This window comes from Maylandia zebra, linkage group LG13 (genome assembly GCF_041146795.1).
Source record: "Maylandia zebra isolate NMK-2024a linkage group LG13, Mzebra_GT3a, whole genome shotgun sequence".
NCBI lineage: Eukaryota > Metazoa > Chordata > Actinopteri > Cichliformes > Cichlidae > Maylandia > Maylandia zebra.
The window spans coordinates 29,685,718-29,699,713 of NC_135179.1; the positions used below are offsets into that span (position 1 = coordinate 29,685,718).

The 13,996-nt window shown below is 40.2% G+C and overlaps 1 protein-coding gene across 1 annotated transcript in view; it reads right to left on the reverse strand.

The window, feature by feature from the left end:
* b3gat2 (beta-1,3-glucuronyltransferase 2 (glucuronosyltransferase S)) overlaps positions 1-7,704 on the reverse strand; it is a 64,006-nt gene extending 56,302 nt beyond the window's left edge. The window contains exon 1 of the mRNA XM_004554613.5: positions 6,524-7,704. Coding sequence (XP_004554670.1) covers positions 6,524-7,057 — 534 coding nt within the window. The 5' untranslated portion in view covers positions 7,058-7,704. The remainder of the gene's footprint in view (positions 1-6,523) is intronic.
* Positions 7,705-13,996: the final 6,292 nt, after the last annotated feature.

Below are 13,996 nucleotides of genomic sequence, written 5' to 3' on the forward strand. Positions count from 1 at the left end.
CTGTTGTCGACTAAAACACAGGGTTTGGGTTTATATCATCAACAAGGCTTGATCATATTATCTTGATTTCTGGCCTGTGCCTCTGCCAGTTTTATTTCCAAGGCTCTAGATAAATCCTACAAAACGCAAAAAGCCTATCGCAGAGGAAGCATTTAACATTAAACTGATTACTTTATGAGTCAAGAGGAAATTTCCAAAGAACAACGTAGGACTTAAAACCAAGCTGATTCTATGATTGGACATCCTTTTAGCAATGTCAATGCAATCCCAGATCTCACATATCAATTTGTTGAGTGCAGTACAGTGCTACTTCTCATTAATGGATAGCCAAATTAAAATCCCCTTGGCCCCTCTTGATTTTCCCTCAACCAGAGAGATCCTACCATTGTGCAATGGGACATACTAGTTTCCTAAAATAACTCCCAAACCATCAACGAATCCTCATTTACTGCCCCTTACAGATTTTCAGACCCTGTAACAATTCCATTACGGTGGGTATAAATGAAGTTTACGTGCAATTTACAAGCTTGTCTGTCCTCACGAGAAGTTACCTGAAAGTTCTGATATTTTTAAAGACAAAAATCTGTGCGATTCAAACTAAAGAAATGTGGTCTGGAAAGAGGACGTTCCCATGACGACAGCACACTGATTTCTAAGGGCAAAAATACAAAATCACCTGAAGAAACCAACAGGCTTCTGTGTTAAGGGCCAATCAAGCCATAATTGTATGGGAGGCATTAAATGCAGAGTCTTGCATTTTCTGCCAGTATATTGAGTGCTGGGAGGCGACTGAGCCGGAACGTGTCATGTGCAATAATAAACCGTGCCAAACTGAGGCCTGACTAATGTGCAGAAATGAAGAATACACCCTTTAGCTCTCGACTTAATGGTATGCTTTTCCACCTGACTTGTCGCTTTGACTGTGATGCCGGAGAAAGATGGGAAACACTTTGGAGGCCTGTTAAACATTTGCTTGGTACCAATGTATTTTTCATAAGGGGGGAGGAGAACAGGTTTGGGGTAACACATTTCGCTCAGTACTCTGCAACAGTAGCCTGTAGCCTGCTTCTTTTAGGATAACAGCCTGGACGTTATTTTCATGTAATCAGCACCCAATGACGCTGATTTTCCTCCAGCAGTTGTTCACTGCACAACTGTAGGTCAGAAATGCCTTACTTTTTGCCTCTTAAATCAAGTTGTCATCAGTGACAACCCCAACACTAACTCCTAATTCATATTTACACATTTATAGACCAGAGGCATAAAATCCATGCAAATATTTTGTGGGGATTAAGCAGAATAAGGAGGAAGAATTTGCGCCATTTCTTTTTTTTTTGATCAAGTTGATTTTGTAGATGTTTCAGGTGTGTATAAGCACATCTCATCAACCACACAAACACAGAGTTCAGCATCACAGTGTGTTTTTGAGGGACAAATTTTTCGCAATTATTCAGTGTCTATATAGGTTACCTGGCATGTTCACATCTGGAAAATTCTGGATTTCATGGCGTTTTTACGCAACACATTCAGTGCGTAATGGCCTGAACCTTGATTATGTGAATATCTAATTTTGTGTTTGTATGTCAGTTTCAGCTTCTCTGAAGCAGTGTTTCACATGTTTCCCATACTTCACTTTAGAAAAATCACGCGGCACACCACCAAACAAAAATGTCATTTTGAGCACTACTCATGCTAGGGCCTTCATCTGGGTTGGAATTTTCAGACTGACTACTTTTTTTTCAGATATTTATCTATTGCTATTAGGCGCTGCATCATGACTATTATCTCACTGCTTCTTCATCTTCTTCTTCTGTTTTACTGGAAGTTGGCAACCCATTTAATTAGAGCAAGTAGTTGCACTGCCCTCTAGTGGAAGAGAATGTAATTGTTCTGCCCGTTACTCACGCCAGGTGCTTAGAGTACTAATCAGGTGGAACCAGATAATCTTCCATCGCACACCGGATCATTTCCTTATGGCACGCCTATGTGCCGTGACACAGTGGTTGGGAAACGCTGCTCTAAAGAGCTGGCATGGAAAGTTTACGGCGGTTTGGAGGGTTTGTTTTAGCCACATGCAAAATGGTCAGGTTTAGAGGCTAATCTCAAAATACTGAATGAGGTTTATATATTCAGCCTGAATATATCCAGCAGTAACCATACATTATATAAATGATCAGTTACATAATTGTTCTGTAGCTTACAGCTTGAAGGATTTGGAAAAGTACACATCTCTATGTTAAAATTACCCCTACTCTGTGGAGCTGGTGCATAAGTGGGTGGGTTAATACACAAAGTCATACAATGAAAATCATTATTTGCTTTTAAAATGTCATTTTTAGCAGAGGCTGTTAAACATGAATTCATAAAGAAAGACATGAAAACAGCAATACTTTTACTTTTTTTCTCACTTTTCAGTCTAGTTTTGTTCATTCAAAAATGCATTAAGTTTGGATTTTCTTCACTCTAAGTATAGTACATTAATTCCATGGCTTATCTATAATATTTACTTATCTATAATGAAAGGTAACTGCTCACTGTAATCACTCAGCCACTGCTGTTAAGTAGCTCAGCTAATAAATCGCCTATATTCGTCAGGCCAAATATTAGCTTATTCCAGACATGTGCCCATCACATAGTTTGTCCTCCAGGAAAGATAAACATAACATAAAGTGACATCCTAATCAATGTGTATGTCTTGATAATATTTGTCCAACAACAATGAGAAATGTAGCATAGACACGCTTGGAAGTAGGGATAAAATAAAAAGGGACAGTTGTTACCAGTCAAAAAACCTGTTTGCCTTTTGAAAGATGGAGAAAGAAGTTAGTCCCAATGTCTCACAGCAAAGGATGGGTTTAAATTGTCCTTTCCTTCTGTTACCAGTGAGGACAGATAGAGATTTGAAACAGTTCATTTCCAACTGTGTGCATGAATAATGAAATACAATATGTCAATAGGCACCCTGTGTCTAATTTAGCACATTTTTAACCCTGTGAGGTGTTAGTCATCCTTGCTGATGCCCCTAACACTTTGCTGTGAGAACATACCATTTTTGTTTTTGTGTTGTTCACCTACGTTCTGACAAATGGCACACATCAGAAACTATTTACAGCATTTTCTAAATTGTAGAAAATTGCAAAGGATACAGCAGCTGTACATTAGGGCCCAGTGACAAGCAGCTGTACCTCTAACACTACAAGATACACCCTGACTGCCCATTTTCTATCTATCCCTATGAGGCAGGTGTGTAAAATTAACTATTGATGATGACGAATGATCAAGGATCCAGTTTTAGTATTAGCATACATAACTGCGGCGGAAATAAAACAAGATGAAGACTATAACTTTTGTGTAGTCACACTACGAAGACATTGCTTTCTAGCCACAAGGTTGTCTTGTATAATGAAAGGCTTAAGACCATCTAAATTCACCCTTTAATACCTAGATTTACAAAAGCATGCCTGCCATGATATTAAAATCTCACAGTGGATATATTTTTCTGAAGGTTTATTGTGAAATAATGTTTTTTAGTTGCATGAATCATTTTTGTTCTTGAAATGATGTAAGGTTTCCTAATGTGAAATTGCCACCCACTGAGCAAAGTTACTGTCATCAGTCTAAAGCTGCGGACAGTTTCTGCAGGTTATTACTGCTGTATGACAGCCTATTATCTCTCTATGACAGGCCATTAACTGCACAGAGGACTGGGAAATGAAACAGGAAGGAGGACAGAGAGAAGACAATGTGCTATCAACAAATCAAATGGACGGCCTTTACACTCCGCCAAAGTCAGCGAATACAGCACTGAGACTCAGAGGAGGCTGTACTTTGGTACTCTGGGCTCAGGATGGTGTGGATTTTTGCCCAAGTGCACCATTGAGTAAGCAACAGAGGGGAGTGCTTTCTAAAGTCAGCATGTTATTGTTGTTATATTAGAATTTCTATGCTCTTAAGTGATGCAAATAATTACTTCTGCTGTATTGGATTTATTGGCCCTTTGAACATTCCAACAATGTTTATGTTTAGTGTTTAATGTTTATGTCTTGGATGGTGAACTTATTTGGACAATCGTCTAAAGAAGGAAGCCTAATCACGTCACTGCTCTTCTGAAACAAGTCTGTACCTGAACCTTTGCATACCTGGTGGTTAGGTCCATCAGTTTGAAGACTGTGTTGGCACTGTGAGTGTCCAATAGATCATTGAGTCAACCACTCACTCTTGTCCTTGTTCCTCTAATCTACAATGTTAGCCTTTCAGCTTTTTCAGTGCTGCTCTGTATGCAAATATGTGCACTTTGAATCAGTAGTTTAACTGTAACTTCTGATTTACAGATGTTAGCTGCTCTACTTTAGCGGCATTTGAACGATTTCAATAAATAAAGATTGAAAAAATAAATAATGAAGAAAAAACATTGCATATTCTGTCCACTAGGGGACACTCTACCACGTCCCTGTTCGGAAAACACAGTTGGATTCCCACAGACAACAATCAGTTGTTCCAAGAGAGATGGGCAGAGCAAGTGAACAAGTGAATAAGTATACATAACAAATATTAGGGAAATCTGTTTGTTTCCTGTCTATGAAAGAACACACACACACGTGTGTGTGTGTCATGTGGCACATTGGATTTTTAAATCACCATATTTTGGCATCGGTATTAGTCAGGTTCGAATTTCAATTAAATAGGCCTGACTTCTGCACTTATAACAATATATTGTTTAGAAATGAGGATATTTCTCGACGTGTTTTCAGTTCTAGTTTTTTTTCTGTTTATTTATTTTATTTAAATTCTGCATGGTGTAAATAATGAGCACAAATTACAGAAAATTACTCTACAAATATTTTTACTAATTTATTAACCTTCACTAAGTAATTTATTGAGCAAAAATGAACTGTTGCTTGGATCTGAAATGTGAATATTTGTTTGTTTTTAATAGATTTTACATCATTGCAAATTGTGTGCTTTTGGGGCTTGGACTGTTTGCCACAGAAAAAAGCAATTCAGAACTACATGAAGGGCTTTAGGAAATTGTGACGGGCAGTGGTAGTGATGGATACAGGAAAAGCCTTTCTAAGTAAACATACATTTGTTTTTTAAATTCTGCAGCGTGCCAGGAAATGTTCAGATAGAGAAAATCAATATACAAACGCATATGTGTATATAGAGTTGCACTATTCTGAATTTACTTCACAATGCTCTGCCTTCTAAAATTTCATTACTGGTACAAACTAAAGTAATTTTAGATTTGCAGTCAGTTGATGGGCAGTAATCAGCGAGAGGGGCAATTAGAGGCATTCTTCCAGACTCTCATTTATGAGAGGACTGTTTTATTGCTTATTATGCTTCTGCTGTTTTTGTCTTCATTACCTACGCACTTTGCTAAAGGAATACACCCAGGCTTCACTTTAAGCATGCCTGTTAAAAGAAACTCCCAAAGATACAAACAACAGTCATGCATCAGCACAGCGCATGTAGATGTTGTTCTGTATGGAGGTATCACTTTACTATTCGAGAAGGTCAATACTGGCATATCATTAGGTCTGCTTCGCAGATCACATCTAGTCAATGCAGTTCGATTTTCAGTGCCTCTTATTAGGGGAAATATTGCCTCAGAGCATTTTACATGAGATTATATGAAATATTTAATGTTCATATCCGTCTAAGTAATTAAAAAAGTACACCTTCCTGAAATTCAAAATAACTCTCAAAGAGCTCCAAGAAAATCCAGAGCTAACTAAATTAATTCAGGGCTAACAGACAGAAGACTGCAGCACCACAGTCTCCATTCATTCTTCTCAACTCTCCATCTTCCCATCATTGTCTTTACTCCTTTCTTTTCATCTCATTCATTTTCATCATTTGGTAAAGTCTCTCTCATTTTGGACACAATCGCTTAAAACCAGAGCAGTTTTACCATTTTATCTAAGACTGAGGAAGACTGGGGTCTGAAGCTCAGGCAGGGTGTTTACCAGTGGGATCCTGTCAACATGAAGAACTGGAGGATTTAAAGAGCTTGGAAAGAAAAGCGACTGGACTTCTTTAAGTTTTCTGAAGGTGTTTCACCTCTCATCCGAGAAGCTTCTTCACTGAAGTTGCTTTTCGTTCCAAGGATGACTGAGAACCTACACAGACAACTGGGGGACTTATATTTGTGAAGGCTTGAATTCCTTTGCAGTAACACCACTAGGGGGAATTCCTGTGACCTTTGAGGGCTTGGCGCAAAGACAGTCGGATTTTTACCCTGAGAGTGAAGATGTACTGAGTAAAGGAGCTCACATCAAACCTAGGTAATACACAGATATCAGGTGACAAAGCAACGCAGTAGTTACGTAGTATTTAAAAGTTTATATTACGGAGATAGAGCTGTGTGGATGTTGTTGTCATGCAAACGTAAAACGACAGATTTTAGTGGAGAAAAGTCAGAGATGCTACTCCACACTTCTGCAGACCCACTCCACACTCACGATACTCTTGTGATGAAAGATAACTATGACGCAAAGTGACAACAAAGGCAAGGCATTACCTCCTCAAACAGCTCCAGGCTGTACGTGTTGTCATCATCCGCGAAGAAAACCACACCGGAGTCCCGCCTGCTCCGGTGCTGCCGGAGCCAAGTCAGAGCCGCATTCCTCTGTTCGGTGGCGCGTGGCATCCCGGCGCGCTTGAACCTCCGGGGAGTGAACACATGTAGGTGGGTATACGGCACCCCGCACCGGGCCAAGAACCGCGCAACCAGCTCCGTGCGCGCAGTCGAGTCCTCCACTACGATCCAGTGGAAGCGGGGCACCTGACGGAAGGCGTGGGACAGTCGGGTGAGCTCCGCTTTCTGCACAGGACGGCCGTAAGTGGGAGTGATGGCGTAGATAATCGGCAGGGCGGACTGGTTCTGAGAGCCACCAATCCCCGGTGCGCCGGTTCGGACGGCTCGCTGCGTCTTGCCGGTCCGACCGGCTGCTGGAGCCCGGATCGTTCTTTTACTGTCGATATCAATCATAATGATGACAATGAGGACCCAGGGCAGCAGGATGAAGAAACGGCTGAAAAACACAGATTTCATGGCTGGTATGAAGTTGCCGTGCGCGCGGTCTTTCTCACTCCATCGCAAACGGAAAGGCGAAGAACGACCGACCGCAACTCCAAGAAGCTCTTCCCTTACATCCACTGAGCTGATTCCCAACAACCCGCCCGCACACAGCAGCGTGCTGAGTCCATTGCAAACTATGTAAAGCACACAATCCTCCGCCGCTCTCCCCCCTGTCCCGGCGGGACCGTCTCTCCGGTCTCCACTACTCCTCCTCTTCCCCCTCCTCTTCTCTCGGATGGGACTTGCGTGCTTCTTCGTCCTCCTACCCTCCTCCAGCTCTCTTGCTCTCTCACGGAAACCTGGTTAAATTCCCATCACTCGTTCTTCAGTGCTTGTTTTCAGTAGAGAAAAGAAAAAACAAAACGAGCCGGAGCAGCCGTACCTGGAGCGCGCTGTGATAAACCAGTGATGTAGGTGATGCGGGCAGACGAGGAGCATCACTTGGCGAGGACGAAGGAGCGCTGCTCCGAGTCTGAGGATAATAAGGCAGGAGGGGAGGAGCAGGTGCAGAGGAGGAGAAACGGGATAGAGGAGGGAACCTCGGGAGGGAGAGAGAGAGAAAGAGAGCGGGAGGGAGAGCGAGAGAGACCTTGTGCGCGTCAGTGTCCGCTGAGAATTAACCCAGCTCACACTGAGACACCCGGAGAAGAGACAGCGCAGGTTGTGTTTCTCATGCTGTGCTTGTCAAGCCCAGTTTCTCCAAGATAAAATAGAAGGACTTGATATGTGGACCCGTGGGACACCATGAAGGAGTTAAAGAGACAAAATCATTTTACAAATCGACATAATGAACATTTTGAGGCTTCATAAAATTATTTCGATCTACCACCTATTTTCTTTAACTGGCCGTTTAGTGCATAAAAATGTGCATGTCAAATAAAAATAAAGAAGAAAAAACAGACTTCATCTCTTATCTTTTTGTAACCGCTAAAAAACAAAAACAACCCGTCAGAATAGTAATAGTATGAATAGTGTAATAGTAAAATCTTAGAAGCTAGAGGCGCGCTGACAGTTCATAATCTGTCATGAAATATTTCCTGATTGATATTCTGTCAGTGGATTTGTCATCTAATCGCTTCAGTATCGGTTGATGCTTGGGAAGTAATAGATCTGCTATTCATTGCGACCGTCATTAGAGGCCCAGTGATCATATTTCACCACAGGACACCCAGAAGGTTAATCTAATGATGCTTCCAGCCTCTACGCTGTGATGATCTGTTGATGTTCCTTTCCCTTTGGCACCAAGGAATAATAGTCATTCCGTTTAATAAAAATGGAGATCATTTGTACAGGAGTAGATTTTCTGCTCTGCCACTTTTCAAACCAAAGACTTGCAGAATCTTCTTATTGTCATAGAAAAATATTATTTATTGACTGGTATGGCTTTGGAGAAAATAGGACCACCTGGCAGTGAAGTGTCAAATGCAAAGGAGTGCAGGGATTTAAAAAAATGCATGAACTCCAGTCTACTTCTGAACACTGGAAACATGGAGGATTGAGGGGCTGTAACACATGCAATCCATGCTAAATTAGATGCTACAAGGATTTGTGCTATATCTGCCCTCAGATTTGCAGAGTAATATCAAATTTTATTATTTTGTATTTAAAAAAAAACTCAAGTAAATCATGTTTCCTATTTGGGCTTTGCTCAGTCTACCAACTTAACATGACACTGTTCTGATATTTTAAAGCTGCTTACCTCACAGGTCAATAAGACCTCAGCACGAGGCTACACAACAGCAGCCAGATAGAATCCCGGCCTGAGTGACATGGGGAGCTGGGGTGGAAAACTATTATTGGCCTCAGCAAATGAATACACATTAAACAGGATAACTTTGTCTTGTTTGATGTTCTCATAAGCACAAAAACATTATTAATCTTTTATTCTAAAACAGCTACAAACCACCGATCAGAAATGTTCATTTGGTCTGACCATGAAACCTGTTTCTGTGAGCTGCTGCAACTTTAAGTCAAGCTTAAAGGTGTCCGTTTTGGAGCAGGGGCTTCTATCTTGGTTGGCACCCTCACAGTCTGTGGTCATGTGAAACTTTTTGACGCTGGTGTTCCAGCTGTTTGCAGTGGCAGGCTTAATCCTTAGTGATTCCTGGGTTGTTCCTGAACATCCTAACCAGTCATCTGTCATCTGAGGGGACAGTTTGGGTCTTCTTCCAGATCTCAGCAAACTGGTGAAATAGTCTGTAAATGAAAGTGTCTGTCAGACGTGCAACTTGCTAACCAAATAATTATATGTACACATTGAATCCTGTGTGGATTACAGAAAATCCTAAATAAATTCACCTTTATGCTCCCACTTCTTGTTTTCCGAGGATATTAAAGATATATGCGGTACAATCTAAGGAGCTTGGAATGACATGGATGACTGAGAACCTACACAGACATATGAAGTACAATCGTTCCATCCTGGGAAACAAACAGTCCAAGGAAATCATTAAGAGCCCAAATTTACTCCTTCAACTTTTCCAGGGTGCCACAAAGGTGTTCCCAAGCCAGCCAAGAGTCATAATCAAAGTGACCAATGCTGGGCACAGTCACTACTCAGAGGAATGTCATTTCCTCCACCTGAATTTGCATTCTTCTACTTTAGGTCATTACACACAACTTGTGCCCACAGGTGACGGTGTAAACACAGACAGGCTGGTAAATAGAGTGCTTCATTTTCATGCTCTGCACTCTCTTCATAACAGACTGTTTGTGTTTGATGCCGTCCAACACAAACGCCTAAAGCCAGAAGGCCAAAGATGTTGTGCTGGGAACAACCAATCAAGATATTCATTACAAACTCTCACCTCTCTAGTGTTATTACCACCTATCTGATTTTACAAGGGCAAAGTTAACTACAGTGGAACATCTCACATCAAGTTTATCTAAGAAGAGCTGGATTATGAGTCAGTAGTTTATTGCAGATCCATTTAAAGGTCCTTGAAGCACATTTAGTCCAGCAGCTTTCCAGCTAACTGGTGTTCTCCACTTCAGTTGAGAAGCTAATCATTGATGGTTAATTAATGCACACACCATGGATCAAGACATCTGTCGGAAAGAAAAGAAAGGAGAAACCACTGAGCCACGTTAATTGAGTTGGTTCACACCAAAGTAATTGCAGGCAAACAAGCTTATATGTTCACAGGATGAAAGCACCTTTGATTGTTTGGACTAGATAGCAACACAGGAGCGCTCATGTTTAAGGAGGGGCAGTGAAAAGCAGGGATACTTGATAGCACTGTGCGCTATTGGATATTACATTGTTCTCAAACAAAATTACTTTTGGAGGCTTAATCAATCTCATGCTCGGTGATTTGAGTGAAAACCAAGTGATGGGCTTACTCAATGACAAATCACTTTTAAGACACTGATGTGGTGATAGCAAGTTGTTTAATAGGCTCTATTCCAGAATTAAATTGTCATGCTTTATCAACTTTGATTGCATGTTCTTCCATCTGTTCACACACACTGAGCAATTTGGAAACGAGGACGATGCATCAAGCAGGATGTCATTTTAAATGGGATCACTTTGATTGCTTCAGATGTTATTAGTAGCCAACAAAGAGGAAAGACAGGACTTTGAAATCAGATGGACGACCCATCTCAGGCGTTTGTTCTGGGGACTGTAAATGTAAATCTTGGATTATCTTCCCTGGAACAATTATCAAATTTGTGCAATTGTACAAAATAATCATACTTGTTGTCTTTTAAAAGCTGCTGTCATAGATTGCACTCAGCATGACATTCAAGTCTCAACTCTTGAATCGGCCCCCGCCCCCCTTTCCTGTTGTCACGCTGTTGTATCTGTCAATCACTCGTCTGACTGGCTTAAATGCCGTCACTCTCCACATCATAAATCCTGTTTTATTCATAGGAAGAGTCTGCCCCTGACTGTGCAAGTTATGTAAACGACAGGACAACTGAAAGGACAGCCGATCCAAAAATAGACATATTTAATTATACATTACTGCAACCAATCCTGCAGCAAGTACAGTAAATATCGGGCACCCTTAGTTTTAAAGCAACTGCCACAGAACAACAGCTTTCAAACAAATTAGCCCAGCATGTTGTTAATTCACACAGCTGAGGAATGATTTTCTAAATTAAATGACGGTTTACAATAACAAAAGCTTTGCCAGATGATAGTATGCAGATTTTCTTTTTTTCCAGTGCTCTGGAGACATAATTAAGCCTCAATAGGCAGAAAATAGTGTGTAAATTTAGGCATAAGCCCAATGATGAGCAAAAGATAAGAGAAGAGCTAGCTGATATAATGAAAACCTAGTCTCATGCTACCAGATAAAAAGAGTATGTAGACATAGTTATCTTGCTTTCAGTTAGTTGACCTCCCATTTTCACAGCTATAGACTGTATACAAAGATGGAGCACATGACAGCAGCCTCAGAAGGGAAATCTTTATTTCAATTTACTTACTGCGAGGTGAAAAAGTGTTTGATTTCTTAGTTTTTTTGCACAAATGTTTCAGACCATCCAACAAATTGTATTATTAGACAAAGATAAGAAGTAAACACAAAATGCACTTTTTAAATGATGATCTCATCTATTAAGATGTTGTGCCAAACACCTTTTGCTTTTCCAACATCAGCTCTACTAATTCTCTATAGGCTCCTCTTGTTTATTGATGTCTACAGTCATTTTTAAGGCTTTGGGACTCCAGTGAATTATTGTGAGTGCCATTACACACAAATGGAGAAAACCTGGACCAGGAGTGGCCGGCTAACCACAATCACTCCAAGAGTGCATCAACGACTCGTCCAGCGAATCATAAAGGAAACCAGAACAACAATTAAAGAACGTCAGAGCTCACTTGCCTCATCAAAGTCAGTATTAATAATTCAATATTAACAACAAAGAGTCTGGGCTGAAATGGCATTCATGATAGACATAAAATTTATGGTTATGGTTTTTCTACTGTTTGTGTATGAAAACATTTTTGTACACAGTATATTTGAGCATGTTTATATGAACACCTATGAGCCTTTGGCATACTACATATACATAAAAGAGGATTAGGCAGAATAGCGATGTCCGTGTTGCCCACTGTACTCAGGATGCACGGGCAATATGTTGGCTTTCACAATTAAGTTTATAAAAGTGCATGTTTGTCATAACATGTAATTTCACACTAATTAATACATATTTATGAGTACAACATTCTTTTTCTATTAAATAAACAAAACTGTTGTCTAAAACTGTCTACGTGTGCAGGCGGTACACAAATTACTTGAGCTGCTCAGGCTATCGCACACAAACTGGCTACATAATCACAGACAGTCGCTGTTGTTCTTCCTCAGCTGTAGGTCAGTAGGTCACCCACTCATGACATTTCTTATGGACTCACACACAAACCTCGAGGGTTTTTTTCAACCGTCCACTTAGAGAGAAAGCTCTTTCTTGCGACTTGGTTCATTTGCATCCACATCATAAGGATGTGTGGACTTTGTTTTCATTCAACACTGTATGTACTTGTGACATCATATTAATTTAAAAACATTTCTGACTTTGCCTTTAATGAATGAAAATGTTGACAAATCAATATTATGTACAGAAAATGTCTCCGTGGTATCTGGATAGATTCAGGAGAGATTCTGACATTTGTGTAGAACGATCATGTAATTCAAAGACACTGATGAGCTTCAACTGTATGTTTTAAATCAGAGTAGCTTGCTTTTTTAGAACCTAATGATTGTCTATTTTTACTTATGTTTGACTGGCTGTGTTGATATAAAATGTTTTAATTTCATAACAGTGACAAGGCTAAGGCAAACGCTGCTGTTACCTGGCTGTTACTAATACAAGCAGATCAGTGATGTGATGCTGGAGGATAGCTCACGGCCATGCACAGCTGACAAGGAGTCCAAGGAGGGGCTCGCGTTCATGTGTTCTAGCAAAACTATAAAAATACAAAAAGCATGCCATGCTTTTCATTTGGATATGATGCCATGGATCAAATCTAAAATGAAAAATTCTAAAACTATAAAACTGAAACTGAAAAAAACCCTGTCTTGCAAAAAAGATGCTTACTGTAAAAAGTAAGCAGCCAAAAGCACCGGTGCTTGAGCACCACATGTGTTTATATCTTTGAATATGCTCTGCCAGGCCTGCTGCGAATCTTCAAATCATTTATTAGGACTTAGTGAGTTTAACAAAATTTCATCCTGGATACACAATTTGGTGACTGTTAACTTATACATGAGCTACATATACACAACGTGAAACCGAAACATTGAATTCGCAAAGGGGGATGATTAAATCCAAAATCGAAAGAATTTGAATTTACAATAAATCTTTAAAAAAATCATATCAATTTAAATATTTGCTGTATACGTGAAGTTTCGGACAAATGGTAGAACTGCAATTATGGAAAATATTAGTGTTTTACTCATTTCTTGGAGTAAAAACAAATACGGTTGTTTGCAAGTTTGCAAGTGCAAATCAGTCATCACTCACTAACTTTAGCAATCTGTAGAGTAGCTACAGAGATACCCACAGTACTTGGTACCTATACAGGGCTCTAGACTAACTTTTTGACATGGGCGCACCGGTACACCTAACTTTAAAAATTTAGGCGTACCGGCACAAAAGTTAGGCGCACTCAAATTTTTCAACCGCATCGCTTAACACCGCAGTTTTACATGTGCACTTTCTTTGGGGGGGGAAGTCCATACAGACAATATTAATTTCTAAATTATTAACTAACAAACTTGTGCTTAAAGTGCTTTGTCAATATTGTAGAAAATGTTAAAAACTTAATCATCATCTTGGCCTCCTCTGACGACCTGTTTGCTGCTGTCTGCTGCTGAAAGGCCGTGGGGAGAGGGGACACTTGGGCAGTGCATTTATCGCAGCATATAATGTGTTTCCTGGATACACTGTGCTTTTTCAGCATTC